The following is a 20,212-nucleotide window of genomic DNA, read 5'->3' as shown; positions in this document are numbered from 1 at the left end:
GACTGAATTGTTTAGCTTCCTTTCAACTTGCCCCCAATATGGATTCCAACATACATGTAGGATCAAGGTAGTGTGAATTACCTTTGGTATTTATCTTTGACCTGTAAAATGGTTAGTAAAAACAAAGGAAAATTTCCTCACAACACACTCTCACGTGTATGCACTCACACTCGTGTATCACTCAAGTATTTAAAATACTCTAATAAGCTTGCCAAGCAACTCTCTTGGTCATTGATCTCCTTACTTGAAGAAATAAAAAATTTCTCAAGTAGTTCAATGACTCATCCAACAATGCACAAGGAAGTGACGTAGATGAAATTGGTACCTTAAGTTGAGTTTTGAATAGAAAAAGAACAGATCCGGAAGACTAAAAAGTGCTAAAAATATGCTGGAAATTGACAGATTTACTAACACAAGAATGAACCCAATGTGACTCGACGAAACTCTAAGGAACTTGGACAAGAATCGAACAGATTTGATGCTAATTTGGTGCAGTTTTGGACCAGATTTAACACACAAAAGACGCCTAAAATATGGCTGGAAATCTATACCAAAAATTTGGTTTGACTTGGTGTTTAATTTAGCCACAAAAAAAAAGACACAAGACAAAGAGGACTCGAATTAGGAAACCTATGACTCAAATTAGGCAACTATTGACTCTTTATAAATCAAAACTGATTTGGACTCTTTGGACTATAACTAAACTTGATTAAAACTGGAAACAAGGACTTAAAGATGGACTAAGTGTCGCTGGACAGAGTACAAACGAAATCTAGAACAAGATACAAGTTGGCTGAATTTTTTTAGGAACCTAGGAAGATGCTCTACCCGATTGCATGTTGCTGGAATTTGGAAAGGAAAGTAGAATGCTGTTTTAAGGAGCTTTCCTAAGTGTATTTTTGGATTTTTGCAGCTGGAAAATATAAACCAAGTCCAACAAGGATTCTATGTCTAGATTTGGAAACAAATCCAACTCACAATTGGTTTCCAAAACGTAATGCAGCTTTCTTGATGGCTTATGATCCAATTCAAGAACTTGTTTCTTTCTTCTTTTTTTCTTTTTTTTTTTCACGAATCAATCAGATTCTTTTTTTTTCTTTTTCCTTTCAATTCAACTTGCCACTTCAAGAAACAAAAATCAGCCACAAATACCCAAGAAGATGAACTAGGGTTTCAAGAATTCCAAGATTTGGAGCTTTTTGATTCAAGACTTTCAAGAAACCCTTTTTGTATGATTCAAGAATATCAAGAAATCACCCAACTAACTACAAGACTCAAGAACAACAAGAGACAAACACAAGGTATGGGAAAAAAAATAATTTCGGATGAACAGTACTGCTACAGTACTTTGGATGAATAGTACTACTATAGTAATGCTACGATATGTGAATAGTATGCTACAGGAAGTGAACAGTACTTTTTTTTAACTCAATAAATAACACGCAAACAAACTCAAACAAGAATTGACTCAACAAGGAATCAAGGAAACATCTAGAAACAAACAACACAAATAGAACTATGGAGATTCAAACCCTATAGGTGGAACTTTTTTTTTTGAATTGGGTAGGGTTTGGTAGAAGAATAAAGAAGAAAATAAGAAAAGAAAAGGATATTAACCTGGATCAAGAGCCGAAACTCTGATACCAATTGATGCGAACTCGATTTCCCAAACTCTCGCTCTCGAAGAAATGAAATGCACAGGTAGCGGAAAGATCTATCTTGATCAGGTTATGGATATAAAATGACGGATTCTAAACAATCAAGGACCGTTCGAGATTGATTAGAAGGGTAGAATGAGGCCACAATCTAGTGCGTTTCTAGATTGATAAGTCAATTGAAAACTCAAGAATCCTCTCAAGTATTCAAGTTAGGAGCCCTTGGACAAGTGACTCACAAAAACACAAAGTATTGCTGAAATTTCTTAATTCATCTTGACATGAAAATAATGTTTGGAACAAGACTTATTTATAGTCTTTACATGACTCAAAAACCTAAACCAACTAGGGCTCACTTATTGACTTTCCTAAAACCTAATAGTCTAGACTACTAAAAGAAACAACTCAAATCGGGTCAACTAAAGGTCAACATGACCTAGCTGTGTAACAAACCAAACTAACTCTATTTAGCAACTAACAATTAGAAAATGTTGGAAATAACATAAACCAAATGACACCACAAACTAAGAACTAAGTAAACCCAAGAAAACTAAGGAAACTAATGAAGGGGATCTGATTTTAGTGAATATTTAATGTATTTCAATCTCTTGTATGACTTGAATATGAACCATGGATCCTGTGTTCGTATCAATTTCTCTCCCCCTTCCTCTTTCTTCCCTTCCTTCCTATTGCGTTCTCTTCTCTTACTAGCCCTCTCTTATCCCTTCTTCCATCCCCTATAGACCCCTCACCCGATTTGGTAGCTACCAGAACCAACCAAAAGATCTCAATCAAAGGGGGAAAGAGTAGGAGAGGGGGATCGGGGGCGGGGAAAAGAAGGGAAGAACAAAGAAGGAAGAAGAAGAGAAAGGGAGGAAAAGGAAGAAGGAAAGAGGGGAGACAGAAGAGAGAAGGGAGAAAGGGTGGCAGTGACAATGGCAATGGAGGAGGGAGTAGGGGAGAGATGGACAATAATGTATAGTAGGTGGTAGTGGTGGGTGGAAGGAAAAAAAGTGGTAAGATTTATTTTTTTGTTGTGTTTTTGTAAGTTGAAATTGAGGTTGTGTGTTTTTGAAGTTATTTTTGGAATTTATTACTATACACTCCACAAACAAAATAGTTTGTGAGAAAAACTCACAATTCAAGCAGAGTCTTCATTTTCTCAACAAAAAATTTAATATTTTCAGATAGAATTATTGTTTTTTAATTTTAAAAATTTTAATTTTTAATCCTTTATGTTGAATTAATGTCATATGCTTATCATGTGTAGTTAGATTTGGAAGAAACTAAAATGATATTCCAATTTTACCCATACAATTTATATCATGTTGTTATTTTGGCACTTATTTGCTTCATTTTTAGAATATAAGGGACTAGTTTTCTTTATTTTAAAAGTTAGGGACAAAAAAAATTTGCTTTGCTGAAATGTGAGAAATAAAACAAGTCATTTTTAATAAAAGTTTCAATTAATAAGTCATTTTATAGTTGGATGAGATCTCAGATTAAATAATGTAAGAGTTGACATTCAAACACATTTATATAAAATTAAATAAGTTTTTCTTCTTACTTATTATGGTTTTTTTTTAATATTCAGAATACTATCTTTTTCTTGTTTGTCTTCTTTGAAGATTATAGGTCCGTTTGGATTGGCCATTTTATCAAAAATTAGTTTTTTAAATACAATATTACAGTAATACACGATAACTCGAAAAATATTTCATCCAAACAATATATCAAATATTTTAAAAAATTTTATAATAAAAATTTTTTCATATGCACTGTTACAGTAAAATTTTTTAAAAACACTCCTAAAAACTATTAATCCAAAAGGAGCATATGTTTTTTGAGCAAGCTAATTTCTATATGCACTTCTAACAATAATTGATGCATATGCAAGCCTTGCGACCATATACATATGGATTTATTTTTTTTCATATTTCATCTAGAGATGTGCATTTTTTAAATAAAATAGTTCATGTTAAAGAATGTATGATGGAGTTTGATAAATTTTGGCCAAAATATTGAAATTTTCATTTTAGATTCCAAAAAAATGGAATGCATAATGCATTCATTCAATAATTTTGTTTATGCTCCAATATCAATTGTACATTATTACTTGTCCAAGAAATTGAGCTTATATAGCAAAATTAAATAAAACTACATAGCAAAAGTAATAGGGAGAAACGAAGGATGAATGTTTAAGTTAAAAGAGTACGGGGTGGGAAAGATTAGATTGGATGGTAAGAGGGGAGGGATTGTAAGTAGGAGGTCCAATGTTTAAAATCTCCTACTTAACAAAAAAAAAAAGAAGGTATAAGAGTGCTATTCTCATGACTCATGTGAGTGGCAATACAAAAAAAAAAAAGATTAGTCCTTGCAAGTGAACATGTATTTTTGCCAGTTATTTCACAGGGGTTTAAACTAAAAATGTCTAGGGTTTAAACTCAAAGAAAAAAGCATAGGGGTTTAAACTAAAATTGATAGGAGATATCCATTTGAATTCATTTGGTAAAAATATTCAATACCTAAGATGATTGTTACATACAATTATGATGCATAAATGACTTCTTAAATATAGATGACAAATTAGAATGATGTTTTATTTCCACCGACCCATTAGTATGGCCTTATTTGGTTCTATCAATTCAATGAAAAAATAATAAGACATTTTCTAAATGGATTAACTCTAATGTGTAGCGCTTAAAAAAGAAAAGTAATAGCCATAGGGAACATAATTAGAAATATTAGTTCTCTAGTTGTTTAGATCATAGAATTGTAAAAAAAATGAGGAAGGACAACAATGAAAACTACTATACTTGAAGGGAATTGATTTGCATATTTTTTTTGGCAAACCCTATGCATGAGGGAAGGCGAAAGAAATGCCAACCTCAAATTTTATTAATAAACAATTAAATTAAAGGAGGGGAGCATAAGACTTGACCTCTATTAGCGAAATGAAAAATAAACAAAGAGTACTACTCTGTTATAATGAAAGTCCTAAATTAAGGAAAATTCATGCAATCTAGTTTGACAATATGTTGGTGATTCCGATAGTGAACATACAAAACACTTTGAGGAAGCATCCCAAAATGCAAGTGAATTAGCCATAGAGTTAGCCTCTCAATAAATATGCTTTAAATAATCCCGAACTTGTTTGAAAAAGATGCTGAATTTTATTCAAAACATAGCATATAGGCAATTTGCATGTAGCATTAGTGTTAATGAGGAACAGTAAGAATATGGAATCCACTTCAACATCCACATTTTAAAAACCATTAAAGAAACAAAGGTGAAATCCATATCGCAACACCCCAACTTTAGCAGATAATACATTAAGATCCCCAAATTCTAAATAGAATGCAAAAATCAATTCCCCATGATGATCCCTCAAAATTCCACCTCTTATAGCTTTATCTTCAATGATACTTGCATCCGTATTCTATTTCACACAAGTTCCAGTAGTCTCTCTCGGCTAACCACTTTAAAAGATCTTCTAGTAAGTGGATGGATGGTAAAAAACTGAGTCATTGTTTTGCCTTCATCCCCTTAAATTTGTTGATGATGAAAAGGAAAAGAAGCTCTCAACAAAGACCAAATGTGGTTCACCTTAAAAATGATAGTTTGGACCCAAAAACTAGTGCCTTAGAATAATTCTCATTTCTTCCAAGTGATAAAAACCAGATTATAGAGATTGGTATAACAACTTTAATGCAATTAAAAACACTCACTGTACAAAATCAAGCCATAATAAGAGCCAATAGACAAGAATATTGTGGATAAGGAATTTCAAACACATGAAAGAAATGATACCAAACCTAATCACCCATCTTTTTTGATATGAACACATGAACTATAGATTTGAAAAACTAGCAGCAAGAACACTTTGAAATCTGAAGTTAACCCCCTATGGTGTAGAATATCATCCAGTGGCAAATAGCACTTTAACACTTTCCAATCTAAAAAGGACATGTTAGTAGGTATAAGCTCATTCCAGCAAATTTCCCATAAAAGATAGGCATTTCTCCTTTCTCTAACTAATTTTTAAACAAAATTGATGGTGAAGATTTCTGTAAACATTGCATTCCACAAGATACAATCTAGCTAGTCCTGATAAACAAACAAATCTTCAACATATTGACTAAATTTGAGGGTAATACCAATCTTAATTTATCTGTATTCCAACCATCATGTGTGAAGAATTCCACTATAAGAGCATGTGGAGAAGCCAAAACTTGACAATATTCGAAAAGAGAAACTTCCAACAACCAACGGTAATTTGTAGATTATCATAGCTAAGTTTTAACAAAATTTGTAGGTTTCTAGATCCAAACAATATAACAAATGGAGTTACTTAGACTGGAGGATTAAGAAACTTGCACAATACTACAAAAAATTATAAACTCAATAAAACAAATATTGGAAGATGTTTTATCTTGCTAATAAGATTAAGGTTGGGCAATTGATTGATAGGCATTAAAATATCAAAAAATAATGATTTAGACATACAATGAGAATAGAATATATTAGCAAAATTGCGTAAGAATATTTTTAAAATAGAACATTAATTACTTCGTTTCTTCTTCATCATTGGATAATGGCAATAATATACGTCTTTTTGGATCCTTCTATATATCAAAGAATCTTGTAGAAAGTTGATTTTGGCATGACATTGAGAATCGTAAAGTAACTTATATAGCATAAAAGTTTTTATTAGTATAAGTTAAAGACTTTTATTAGTTTTCATGAATACAATATAAGAGTTATACACTTTTTTTAGCTCTAATATTATTAATCAATGAAGGGATACATAAAGCCTGACCTAAAATTATATAAATAGACAAAAATAGAAAATTTAATCTAGCAAGAGTCAAAATATTTTTGATATCTAAAGTAAAATGCTAGGAGTGAATTAGCAAGAAGTTCTAGTGGAACTAGCAAATTTAGCTAAAGCATCCCCTACTATACTTACTTCTCTAAAATGCATGAATGGAGTTGAAATTATCTTCAATAGTGAGCAATTTAGTACAAAGATTTTAACTTTTCTTTATGAGCGTATGTGGGAATTTGGATTTAGTGCAAAGATCAAGGCTTGTATATTTGTTTTTTTTTCATATATGCATATTGGTGATCAAGATGTTTTCTATAATGAATTTATGTATATAGTAGAATTTGATAAATTTTGATATCATGAATTTGATAAATATAGGATCTTGTTAGAAGTTTCAATTAATAATTCATCTTAAAGTTATGTGATTCAAAATTAAATACTATTAGAGTTAGTACTTGAATACATATATGTAAATATAAATAAGTTATTTTCTTTACTGATGGCAGTTTCATTAGATATTCATAACAGTCTCTTCCTTTTTTCTTCTTTTCTTCCTCAAAAATTAGGTATTTTAAATCTAATAATGTCTTGTGATGTACAAATACATTCTAAAAATAATTAGTGCATGTGCAAGGCTTGTGAATATTTTGGCTAGGGATGTGTATTTTTTGATAATATTGTTTTATTTAATCTTATGAATACATAGTGAAATTTGATAAATTTTTATAATAAAATCTTGAATTTGATCATTTTATGTCTAAAAAAGAAGAATATGTAAGGTATTCTTTGAACAATCTTTTTAATGTTCTAGTGTTAATTAGCTATCATCTCCCTTCCAAGAAATAGGATTTATATAAGAAATTAAATGTACTCACATAATTAAAGAGGTGTGTGAATAATAGAATATTGAACGTCTCTGCTAGAAGGGTACTACGATCATGACTCATGCATGTAGCAATATAAATAAAAACATATTTCTTTATATAGGCAAACAACTGTTTTGATAATTTGGAAGGGTTGGAGAAAAATTTATACTCAAAAAAACATTAGATAAGTATTTGGATCCTTTTAATAGAAATATTCAATACTTGAGAGATCATTGAAGGGAAAGTATAATGTTCAGTTATGATCAATATATCATACTAATTATGACCAATTGTCATCCTAATATTTTCATCAATTCACCGAAATAGCCTTGTTTGATTTTATGAATTCAATGAGAAAAGAACAAAACATGTCCCAAAAAGATAAACTTAAAGTTGAATGCTCAACAAACAGAAGTCGTAGACACATACAACATATTTTCATATTTTATTTTTGCATTTCTTTTGGGTTGGGGAGTTGTGAACAAAACGAGAAAGGGCAATCATAAAAAATAGTATACTTTAAGAAGAGAACTAATTTACAGATTATCATAGATGAAACTCCAGCATAATTTGTAACTTTTCAAATCCATTAAATATAAAAGGAAGAGTTAGTTAATATGAAGGATTGTGTAATAGATTTCATAGTATTACAAAACCAATAAACTAAAAATCATCTATCAAAATATTTTTATCTTGCCAACGATATTGAGGCTGTGCAAAATTTTAAATAAGCATGTACAAAAGTTTAAAATGTTAATTATTTAGATATAGAAAGAAAATAGAGAATATTAACAAAAGAGCATGAAAGCATCCTAAAAATTAAACATAGTTTTGTTCCTTCTTAATTCTCGCAAAGTGATAACAACAAACATCTTCTTCTATTTTGCAATCAAAGAATCTTGTAGATAATTAATTTTTGCATGATATCATGAGTTGAAAGTTAAGTTATACAGTTTAAAAGTTTTATATATTTTTTAGGAATATAACATACAAGTTAGGCTTTAAAGTTTCTAGCAGTTTTCCTACTGGGTAAATGAAAATTTATTAGTCACCGAGAAGTGCATTGCTGCTAGGGTTTAACTCTCTTTGCCAGATTCTACGCTACTAGGGTTTGGCTGCTAGGGTTCGCCTGCCACCATGGCGGCAGAGGCTGCCATCCCACCTGGAGGAGGGGGGCAACCTGCATCTTCGTCTCCCTTTTTCAGGAAGAAAGCCTTCTTGGAGCTATTCGCTAACGCTGCTTCGTCACAGCCAATGCAGGTTCAAGCGACTGTGTCGACGCATAGGGGGGAGTCGGCAGTGGTCTTCAAGGCTGCTAATATGTCAGCAGTAGCATCTCCATTCCAATTCACTCTGGTAGGGAAGTTCTCAAAGGGCAGGCCGGCCCTGCTAGAGTTACGAAAATTTTTCAATACGTTGGACTTGAAAGATGCGGTTACGGTTGGTCTTTTGGACGGCAGGCATGTCTTGATCACACTCAATAACGAGGCAGATTTCCTACGGGTTTGGTCTAGAAGTATTTGGTACATTTACGGTTGCCCCATGAGAGTCTTCAAATGGACACCAAAATTCCATGTGGACAGAGAATCTTCTTTGGTTCCTGTTTAGTTTAGGTTGCCTAAGTTGCCCATTCATTTGTTTGATAAGCAATGCCTATTTCATGTTATTTCTTGTCTGGGGACTCCCCTATTTGTGGACGCCGCAATGGCTTCTTATTCTCGGTCGAATGTAGCTAGAGTGTGCGTGGAGGTGGATTTGCTGAAGGCCTTACCGTCAAGGGTGTGGCTGGATATGGGAGATGGAGATGGTTTCTGGCAATCTTTACTGCTTGAAAATCTTCCCAAGTATTGTATTCACTGCTATAGGCAGGGACATGAAGAGGGTGAATGTCATGTGAAAAACCCAGAGTTAACGAAATCTCGAGGGGAGTCACGGCACAGGGATGGCTTGGAGCTGACTACGGCCGTGCATAAGACACAGGCCACGAAAGTGAATGTAACCCAGCAGTCTTCCAAATCGCAGGCTACACTTGCGGCGGGACAGATGGATGGGTTGGAGTGTGAGCTGATGGCGGAGGTGGGCGGGGCTGTCCCGGGGTCGTCTCAGATACCGCGGGCTGCCCAGTTGTAGCCACTCTAATTCGGCAGGATACGGCTGAGGAGGTGGAGCAGCCTACGCCAGTCGCTGAAGCAATGCCTGGCCCTGCTGGTGCAGCCCAGCGCACATCGACAGTCCCTCCGATGGCAGTGGCGGCAGTGGTTGAGTCTGTCGCACCGGCCGTGCCCGTCAAGGGAGACGACGCTGGTCTTAGCTGCAGTACGGAGGATGCGGCTGCTTTGAAAGATGGTGGGCAACGTGATGAAGAAGGTGCAGAGTGGGACGGTGGTCACATGACAGGTATACTACAGGTGGTTTTACCGATTTCGGAGGCTCAGGAGTAGCTCTTCTCTTCTGGGGAGCTGAGAGGGGCGAGTTTCAAGGAAGGGCGGAGATGGAAGTGGTAGAGGAACTTCAGCTCGTGGAGAAGGTCATGGAGAGCTTGTCTCCATGCCAAAAGATGGATAAGGCTAGTAATGCGGACTCGTTGTCGGTGTTGGGTATTTTCAACCTAGACCCCATAATCCAGCGCATACAACACTATGTGCAGAGCATTAATGGCTTTCACTTGGTGGGTCCACACAAAACGAAGGGGATCCGGGCAAAGTTTTTTTCAGACCGTTCTTTACGCTCCAAGAGTAAGTCATCCAATAACTCTTTCTCAACTTTGTCAGATGATTAATTATCTCTTTTGGAACATACGGGGTGTTTCACACTCTCCTAATTTTCGTACATTGAAACATCTAATTCTACATCATTCTTTGCAACTTGGGGCTTTGTGTGAGCCTAAATTGCCTGCTATTCCTGCAAATATCCAATCCATTCGTCTAAGACTTCACATGGACTCGGTATGGATAAATAGTACTGGTTCAGCATGGGTGTTTTTCTCAAGTTCAGTCTCCTGCACTTTTGTGGGTGAGTCAGATCAACACTTGTCCATAAAAATTAATTCCCAGCAGCTATCCTCCCCTATGATTTTCTCCTTTGTGCATGTGCTGGGTTGCGCAATGATAAGGAAGCGTCGTTGCCTTGGTTTATTGTAAGGGATTTTAACGTGGTTATGGGAGAAGAGGAAAAAAAATGGAGTTGCCGTTTCGACCTTGGGAAGGGGTGGAGTTGCTATCGTTTATGTCCATGGCTGGGTTGGTGGACACGGGTTTCTCAGGGTCCAACTTTACGCAGTCCAATAATAGACAAGATTGGACCCGCATTTGGGAGCACATAGATAGGCTGCTCAGTGATCGATCGGCGGAGGATATGGGTATCAATTTCAAGGTCCACCATTTGGGTAGGGCTACTTCTGATCACGCTCTCTTGCTACTATTGGCAGTCACTCGCTTGAATACCTCTCCCAAACCATTTTATTTTTTGAACTGTTGGACCACGCAGGAGTCTTTCCTGGATGTAGTTTGGCAGAATTGGCATGTGGAGTCACGGGAGACCCCCTGTACGTTTTGGCCGCTAAATTGGGTCGTGTTAAAAAGACGCTTAAGGCATGGTCGAGGGAGTTTTGGGGATATCTTCGAGAAGGTGAAAAAGGCAGAGGAGGAAGTGGCCCAGGCTGAATGTTGCTTCGACGAGAACTGGTTAGAGATGCAACAAGTGCGTCCAAATGAGAGACGAGTTTTGCTCACCCATGGGCAGGTGACCGAAGACATGTTTTGGCACCAAAAAGCCAGGGCGGAATGGTTAACAGATGGGGATAAGAATACCAGGTTCTTTCATGCTTGTGTGTCGGAGCGGATGAAAAAGTCTATGATCCATCGAATAAAATTGCAATGCGGGGAGTGGCTGGAAAGGGAGGACGACATCGCTAAGAAGGCAGTCTCCTTTTTTCAACTCCTGTTCTCGGATCAGTCAGGGTTGAGTTCCGCTCCAGTGCCGGATGTGATCCCCAAACTGCTCTCTGAGCAGGAGAACCTCGAGTTGGAACATCACCCCTCTCTTGAGGAGGTTAAGGACGTGGTGTTTTCATTGGATCTCGATAGTACTGCTGGGCCTGATGGGTTCTCGGGGAGGTTTTTTACCCTTGCATGGGAGATTGTTGGGGAAGATGTTTTTGAGGCGGTAGGTAGTTCTTTTCTGGATCGGAGCTACCAAGGAGCATAACGGCTACTTCTATCGTCCTCATTCCCAAGGTGGGTTCTCCTCAGGACTTCTCACAATATCGACCAATTAGCCTTTGTACGTTTGTGAATAAGATTATCTCTAAACTGCTTGCAAGGAGACTGGCGAGGGTTTTGCTGCTCTTGATTTCGGATAACCAAAGCAGCATTGTTCAGGGTTGTCAAATTTTGGATAACTTTCTGTTGGCCCAAGAGTTAGTTTCTGGTATTCGGAGGTCGAATAGAGGAGGTAACGTGGTCCTTAAGCTAGATATGGCAAAGACCTATGATAGGGTATCCTGAAATTTCCTGATGCAAGTGATACGCAAGTTTGATTTTAGGAAGAGGTGGATTGATATGATGTGGCGGTTAATGGCTAATGTGTGATTTTCAGTGATTATTAATAGGACACCGAAGGGGTTCTTTACATCTTCCAGGGGCTACGCCAAGGGGACCTCATATCACCAACTCTATTTATTTTGGCGGTAAAAGTTCTATCTCGTTCGATAAATGCGTTGCTGGCAGATAGGGGGTTTATTCCGTTCAAGGTTCCCAGAGACTACCCTAACATTTCTCACCTAGCTTACGTAGATGATGTAATGATTTTCAGTAACGGGTTGAAAGAGGTCTTTAAAGATGGTTATGCGCTCTTTGGAAGCTTACTGTAATGTGTCGGGGCAACAGGTGAACCTCCAGAAAAGTTATTTTTTAATGGATCGGAGGCTTAACGAGACAAGGAAGCGTATCATCTCTCAGGTTATGAGTTTCAAAGAGCAGCCTTTCCCCATTAAGTATCTGGGCTGCTCGCTCTATGTCGGGAGGGGCAAACTGACCTACTTCTCTGGAATTACGGAATCGGTGTCCAAGTGGGTGTTTACGTGGAATAGTAAGCTGTTATCTTATGGGGGAAAGCTGAGTCTTATTAAGAGTGTGCTTGTATCGATACCAATTCATTTATTGGTTCTCGCTACTCCCATGAAGGGTTTTTTGCGAAATCTGGAAAAAATCTTGGGGGCATTCCTATGGGGCAGCTCAGACTACAGTTTTTGGTTTCATTAAATAAAGTGGAATTCCATTTGTAAGCCGGTGGCGGAGGGTAGTGTGGGGATACGATCACTACAGACCGTCCATGATGCTTTCTCTATGAAGTTTTGGTGGTCATTCCGACAAAATGTGTTCTTATAGGCACATTTCATGCCGGAAAAGTATTTGTATGGGGGTCATCCGTGTGAAGCTGACCATGTTTGGGGGCAATCCCTCATATGGCGAAGGATGGTGATGGTCAAGGACCAAACGGAGCAGCATATTCGATGGATTTTGGGGAATGGGGCCTGGGCCTGTGTACGATAAAGTGGAGAATTTTGGGGTACATTCAGTGGCAAATTTTGCTGATCAAGACTGGTGGAGCATAAGTCTGTTACAGCAATGGTTGCCCCGAGTCATTGTGTCAGACATCTTACGTATCCTTCCTCCTGCGTCTCAGCGGCTGGATCGCCTGGTGTGGGACTTCCTCTGGCTCGTTCACAGTCTCATCGACGTATCAGGTGGTGCGCCTGCCTGGCCCCAAGTCATTCCTTTTGGCAAATATATGGCATTCGTTGATTCTTACTGTAGACACCAAATTTTTGGTGTAATTTCATTTTTAGTTTTTATTTGTCGTGTTCGTTTTTTAGTTTTAGTTTCTAGTTTTATTTTTATTTTTAAGTTTTTATCATAGAAATTCTTGAAAAAGGGAAAGAGAAAAGAAAAAGCATTCAAAAAATATGATTTAAAGATTGAAAGATTGAAAGTGGCATTTTGTTGTTTCTAGTTTTATTTATTTTATTATTATCCAATGTTGATTAAGTTGTTTTTATTATTATTATTATTATTATTATTATCCATTATTTTGTTTAATTAATTAATTAGTTGAAAAGATGAAAAAAAAAGGGAAAATTTCATGCAAGCTGCGTTCGTCCGCAGCTTGCAAGTAAGGGCTCTAGCAGCCCTTGGGCTGCAATTTTTGAAGGGGGTTTTAGGGTTGAATGCCCCATATAAATAGAATGGAAAGCTACAACCGCAAGGGGGGAGATTAGAGGTAACGGGCTAAGAAGAAAAACTGGGAAGCGACAAGAGAGAGGGGCGTGAGACGGCTAAGGCAACAAAAGAGCTGAAGAAAAACAGAACAAAAACAGAGGGAGTTTCGATGGGAAAAATAGAGAAGGCCGAGAGAGATTTTGGCTCAAAAATAGAGCAAAAGGAAAATGAACAGGAGGGGGGGCTTCGTCCAAAAGAAAGAAAAGAGAAGAAAAACAGAGACGGAGGCTCTCGGCTGGGAAAGAAAACAGAGAGGGTTTCATCTGGGGGCTTGCGGCTGAAAGAGAAATGGAAACAGAAGAAAGACTGAGGGTGAAGGAAAAGAAAAGTGACGGCGGCGTGAGCAAAAATCTGGGAATCAAGAGGGAGGCTTTGAGATAGCTACGGAAAAACTGGAAAAGGACTGAGCTAGAAGGAAAAGAAGGAGCCTCGGACGGAAGCTGCGGGCAAAATGAGGGGGCAGGAGTGAGCGCTACGGCTGAAGGAAAAGCAGGGGAGGAGGAAAGGAATCTCCACCGGTCATTGGCTCCAGAATTCCCCATCTCCATCCGCGAATCTTCACCGAACAGAGGCACTGTGAGTTTCATTTCTCTCCAGAATTTTTCAGTTCTTGTCCAGTGTTGAAAGGGAACTGCCGTGGCTTTCTTTAGTGTAATTCTTCTGTTAATTGGCCTCAATTCCTGAATATGCATGCTGTATATGATGACTGAAATTGGTTTTCTCTGTTTTTGATAATTTTTGGGGCCGGTTATACCATCCATTAGACAAAGAATTTGTGGTTTTTCTTTTGCCCACCTATTGTTCGATGAAATTCCCCATTGATAGTTCAGCTTGAAAGATGGATTGATTTCTGCTTTTGTATACATTCGGCTAGTCTATGTTTTGGCAGAGCAGCATATTTCATGGTAAAAAGAAAGTTCTGAGAGATTGTTATGTTCGGACATTTTCTTTTGCATCCCGTTTCTGTCATCTTGCTCATCCATTCTATTGTATGAATCTGGATTATGTCATGAGTTTGAGTTCATGTAAGTTTATTGTCCTTGAAAATGGCAATTGAATGTTCCTGGCGACTGGCCGTATGCAAAGAAAGGCTAAATGGCCACTGATGTTTTTAAATTATGGAAGAAAGAAGTGAAGAAAAAGCCGCAAGGGAGCTTCGAACAGGATGCATGATACTTTCTGAAACTTTTATTCCAGCCCCAACTTTGGTCTAATTGCACTACGGCCCAGAAACATTTGTAATTGAATAAATCACGTCCCTATCGTTTGTTCATCTTCTCTTGATATTTTAGATGCATTTCTAAACTTGTTATTTCTGTGATTGCGGGTATAATTAAACCTTAATTTGTTTTAGTGGATTTGTTATCTTATTGGGTTATTGCGAATTGGGTAGTTTGGGCTGAAGGTTTGCTTAGAGGGGTTGGGCTAATGAGTTTTAGTTTATTTATTTGAGTTTTTTTTGGTTTGGGCCGGGGGATCATGACCCATCTGTTTGGTTGGCTAATTTTGGGCCAAAATAGTTAAGCTAGCCCATCTGTTTTCGCTTGGGTTTTCGGTTGGGCTAGGAAGGCTTTGGCCCAAGCAAATAAGGAAAATGGCCCAATGGCCTGGTCCATTAAGAAACCAGAAAACGATTTTGCAAACCAGTCCCTGAGTTTCTCTTTAATTGTACTGTGGCCCTGGGCATTTTCAACTTCTTTCAACTCGGTCCTTAATTTAATTGCAAATAGGTCCCTGAACTTTATTTTTCTTTAATTTTGACCCCAAAACTTTGTTCATCTTTGCAATCAAGTCCTTTCTTCTTTTGTGGGTTGTTGACATGATTCAATTGATTCAATTTCATGTTTATATTTATCTTTTGTGATTATTTGCCAAATAAATTGGTGCCTTGACCTTCTTCTTTTATTTTTGGAGGGTAAATTAGTAGTTTCGCCTCGTTAGTGCATCGCTTCAAGGGAGGTACACTCTATCCCTCATTTGCATTTCATTTGACCCTACGTGCTCCTACGTGTTATGTGAATATGCATGTCTACTTTGCTTTCTTTGCCTTTCTTTAATTCCTTTCATTTTCTTTATTTACTTTTGCTTTTTTATTTAAGTTATTCATTATGGGGTATGTGTACACCTCTTGGCTTGTAATAGTTAGGGATTTAATTATTTTATTCCTTTTCCCCCTTTTAGATTGTAGCAGGGTCTCCCTAATGTAATAGATAGGGCTTGGAGGAGCATTCAATGAAGACCTATCGAAGTCATGTGCCTAGCTAGCAAATGTAATAGTTAGGGCTTTAATTGTCTTATGTGTCTTGCATGCTTAGTTACTACGTGTTAATTTGCTTTGTTAGGGCCTTGCATCTAGTCGAGCATGCTAAATGTTATGTGCTATGTGTTTATAAGTGTTTGGCATGTCTACTTGCTTTCCATAGTGTGGATGAATGGAATGGATGAATGTACGTCACCACACTAGTCCAACGCTAGTTGTGGCTTCTTTTATTGTTTCCACTAGTCTAATGCTAGTAGGAATTCATAGAAAGGGCTAGTCCAACGCTAGACCCAATAGGATTTTTCCTTTGTTTTTCATTAATGCATTATTTGCCTGTTCACCACATATCATGCATTTTTCCTTAGTTTTATCATCTGGCATGCTCCTCGATTTCCCTTTCCCCTCATTTTAGGTCTTGCATCTCATGCTAGTTAGGGTACATTTGCCTGAAGAGTCCCCTTCCGATAAGGGAAACGAGCGAGTGTGGCTACTCGATAGCCTTAGCACGCTAGTTTCGCCTTCTAATCAAAGGGAAAATCAAGTCACGATTTAGGTCTCCCCGTACCCAATATGCATGAATTCCCTAGGCTCATGCATTCTCAATCCACTCTATCATTACACTTTCACTTTTGTCTCATTTGCACACATGCACCTTTTTATCACCTTCACTTGCACACGAACACTTTTTTGTCTCCACTTGCACACGAACCCTTTTATCTTCACCTGCACACGAACATTTTATCTTCACTCGCACACGAGTGCTTTCATCTACATTTGCACACCTTCACTCTTATCTTATTACTTTTGTAATTTTTCTCACCTCACACAAACTCACACTTTCACATGGCATGCATTCCACTCATTTTTCACGTCATTTAGGTTTAGGTGTGACCTCTCCAAAAGGATCATTATTGGGCTTCACAATTAATGTGATTGGCACCACTCAACCTTTGAAGAGAAATTTCCCCCAATACCCCTAGGTCTAGGTTTTTGCATTCATATAGACATATCCAATACGCGATACATACCTTGGGTAGAAAAAATTAGGAAAAATTGGTTTAAGTCACGCAACTAGCCTTGGCTAGGTCGAAGGGGTGCCTTGGATTTTTATCCTTGCCTTCCCCTTCGTCAAATGTGACCCCCGATCCCTCTTTTGGTTACGTAGACCCAAAAGTTCTCTAAAAGGGTTTATTTACTTTTTTATCCAAAAACAAAAATCATTTTTGGGTGACTTGGTACACCTTAACTCTATACCAAGTGGCGACTCCATTTTTGATACAAAAAACCCTTTTGAACTTCACTTGGCCAAATCGTCGCATTCTAAGTCCCATGGCCTATTTACTTTTCATTTTGCACACGTTCACACCACACTTCACACGCCACACATATCGCATCAAAAAGTGGGGCGCGACACTTACGAATATTTTCTTCTTTATGTTACGTTTGCTAGAGTCTCGACTACCAATTATGGATATTCTTGATCGTTTTCAAGTACAGGGCCCTTCTCGTTGTTGGTGCTGTAAGGATCCGAAGGCAGAGAGTCTTGACCACATTTTTTGCACGAATGAGATCCCCTTACAGGTTTGGCAGTCTTTTGAAGGGATTGATGGAAGCCTCGGCCTAGTTTTTACAGTGCGACATGCACTGACAAAGTGGTGGTTACGGGTTACAACGAAATCCGCCTTGAAGCTAATATATCAAATTCTTCTTTGCCTAGTTTGTTGGCACCTCTGGAAGGCTAGGAACTCGGTGCTATTTGAATGTAAAGGGGTGACGGCGGCAGGTGTTCACTTGCATATCCTCAGGCAGCTACGGGAGATTCTCTGTGGACGGTTTCCCAATCTGGACACTTGTGATTTATCTTGGTATTCTCTTCTTGATTTGGTGGTCAAGAGGGACAGACCGAGTAGGATTTCCTGGCACAATTGGAGCAGGTCGCAGTTTAGGATCCCTAAGTTGAATGTTGATGGGTGTTATCGGGACAATCCAGGAATGGTAGGCGGGGATGGTATTTTAAGGGACCCATCGGGGCATTTTAGTTTTACCTTTGCTAATGTGTTTGATGTAGCTAAAAGTTTGCAGACATACCTGAAGGCAGTGCTTGAGGGGGTGAAGCTTTGTGTACAACACGGGTTTGCGGATGTGCACGTGGAATCTGATTCTTTGCTCCTGGTTCGAATGTTCAATGACGAGTTGGGGATTCCTTGGTGGCTAATGCGTGACTTTGAGGAGCTTCTAGCTTTATGGCATCATGTGCGAGTAATGATGCGTTGTTTTCGAGAGGCAAATAGGTATGTTGTTTGTCTTGCTAGGGTAGGCATAAACTCAGGCAGCAATAGGGTGTTCGAGTCACTGGATCAACTCCCCCTAGAGGTTAGCAGTGAGGTTACTCTGGAACCGGTAGGCATACCTTCTATTAGGATTGACTAGTGCTCATCAGATATAGTGCAGTAACTCTTAAAGGTATGGTGTAGGCCCCCCACTTTGTATTCCGCCATTTTCGTTTGAGCAATAAAAGGAATTTATTTTTAAAAAAGTTAGACTTTAGTACAAAGAAATTTTTTCTTCTATAAAAGTGGATAGGAATTTCTATTTCTTTTTGGTTCACATGTGTATTAATTATCGAGATGTTTCATTTTGATGAATATATAATAGAATTTGATAAATTTGATTCAAATTATAAATTTATAAGATGATGGATCTAGGTACAAGTCTCAATAATAATTCACATTATAATTTAATTTGATTCGAAATTAAAGAGTATTACAAATGATATTCAGACAAATTTATTTCAGAATGAATAAGTTGTTAATATCAACTCTTTTGACTTCATCAATATTTGTCAAATTATCCTTCTTTATTCTTTTTCTTTGAAGATTTCTAAACTAGCTAATTTTCTTTCGTGCATAAATAACCTTTTAACAAAAAGATTAAAACATGCAAGGTTCATGAGTTTGTTTTGCAAACATGCATGTTCTTTTGTCAATATATTTCAATTTGATAAATATATGTAGATACTTAATTTCAAGCAATTATGAAGTTAAGTATAATACTAAGTGAGTAAAATATAACTCTCATTCTTTTCTTAATGAATCAGATATATTTTATGAATAAAACTAGTGAATTATTTACTTGTTTTATTTTAAGTTAATTATTTTATCAAATATGTGTGTGGTGAATTTAATTAAATAATTGCTTTAGGTGGGGTTAATAAGTCTATATGTGTATATGATGTATTATAGTTAATAGCCTAAAATTTGTAGATATAAAATGAAAGTCCAATCCATGTGAAGGCAATTAGATGTCTTGACCACCACAAAAAACATAGATTGGTTTTGGCAAATACAGGAGCTGCATGAAATTAGAGGTGAATTTTGAACAATTTTCAAATTGATTGTGTTAAATATTTAAATTTGATCATGAAAATACCTCTATAAATAGTTCCATCTCAAAATATGGCTAAATTCCTGCTATTTCTTTGTCTGAACAAGTGAGAGAGAGCTCTAGAAAGAGAAGACTGGTAAGGTTTAGGCAAACTTTCATAAGGAGAAAACAACCAACTGTGAATTTTTATTTTTTCTATTTCATAAATATTTTTCATTTTCTTCAAACAAAGAAAAATTTTCCAAGTCTACTTGAACTAAACGAATTATACTTGCTTTATAATTTTCATAGGTGACTGATATGAGTTGGTTTGTATAGCTAGTATTTGCATAGGGAATTTACATATTGCTATTCTAAGGATGTCGTGTATAATCATTTATGTGTATTGCATTGTTGCTAACTTATGTTTATTGTAGTAATTTTGGAAATAACAAACCATTACTTTAATTATTAAATTAGAGTATAATAGGTTATGGAAGATTCTGTGCTTGATGAGTAGTGTTCTGAACTATGCATGATGAAGATTCATCATTGTTGGTTCTTCTAACTATGTCTTCTTATTTTGAACCTATCACAATAAAGTTAGACATGGGATCATTGGATTTTATTACTAAATTTCAGTGATAGATTATTTATGTTAAGTCCTTTTGCTGTACTGTTTGATGAGGTTTAGAAAACAAATCAAGTGTTATAATTGATGTTAAACTCAATAAATCTAGGGAAGATAATGAATCAAAGAAGAAAATTTAAATCTATTATTAATGGTTACCATACCTGTTACATAGATCGGATTTCCCTTAGGATTTCTTGATGAGCTCTTTCCTTGTTCATTTATTAGGGTGTGAGATTCAATTCTACAATAGTATGCAATTTGTTTGAAAAATTCAGTTTGTAATCATAAATTATTGAAAGGTTTAGAGGGTTGGTGATTTTTTGATATT

At 36.9% G+C, this 20,212-nt stretch overlaps 1 protein-coding gene across 1 annotated transcript; it reads left to right on the top strand.

Moving 5' to 3' along the window:
* Window positions 1-10,580: 10,580 nt before the first annotated feature.
* On the top strand, window positions 10,581-12,219 carry LOC113780346. Its single transcript, XM_027326154.1, has 3 exons — window positions 10,581-11,513; window positions 11,600-11,845; window positions 11,959-12,219. Exons 1-3 carry the CDS (start codon window positions 10,581-10,583, stop codon window positions 12,217-12,219), a joined length of 1,440 nt encoding a protein of 479 aa, XP_027181955.1.
* The last annotated feature ends 7,993 nt before the right edge of the window (window positions 12,220-20,212 follow it).

The sequence above is a fragment of the Coffea eugenioides genome, chromosome 8, assembly GCF_003713205.1.
Source record: "Coffea eugenioides isolate CCC68of chromosome 8, Ceug_1.0, whole genome shotgun sequence".
Taxonomy (NCBI): domain Eukaryota; kingdom Viridiplantae; phylum Streptophyta; class Magnoliopsida; order Gentianales; family Rubiaceae; genus Coffea; species Coffea eugenioides.
The sequence above is the reverse complement of the archived record's forward strand: the minus strand, read 5'-3'. Positions and strand labels throughout refer to the sequence as shown.

What these genes read in the sequence shown, in the direction of transcription:
- LOC113780346 (XM_027326154.1), top strand. Translation starts at nt 10,581, where the DNA reads ATGGCTGGGTTGGTGGACACGGGTTTCTCAGGGTCCAACTTTACGCAG. An exon ending in GGGAAGATGTTTTTGAGGCG is followed by an intron (nt 11,514 to 11,599) that starts GTAGGTAGTTCT and finishes GGTTCTCCTCAG; the next exon opens with GACTTCTCACAATATCGACC. An exon ending in TGGCAAAGACCTATGATAGG is followed by an intron (nt 11,846 to 11,958) that starts GTATCCTGAAAT and finishes GATTATTAATAG; the next exon opens with GACACCGAAGGGGTTCTTTA.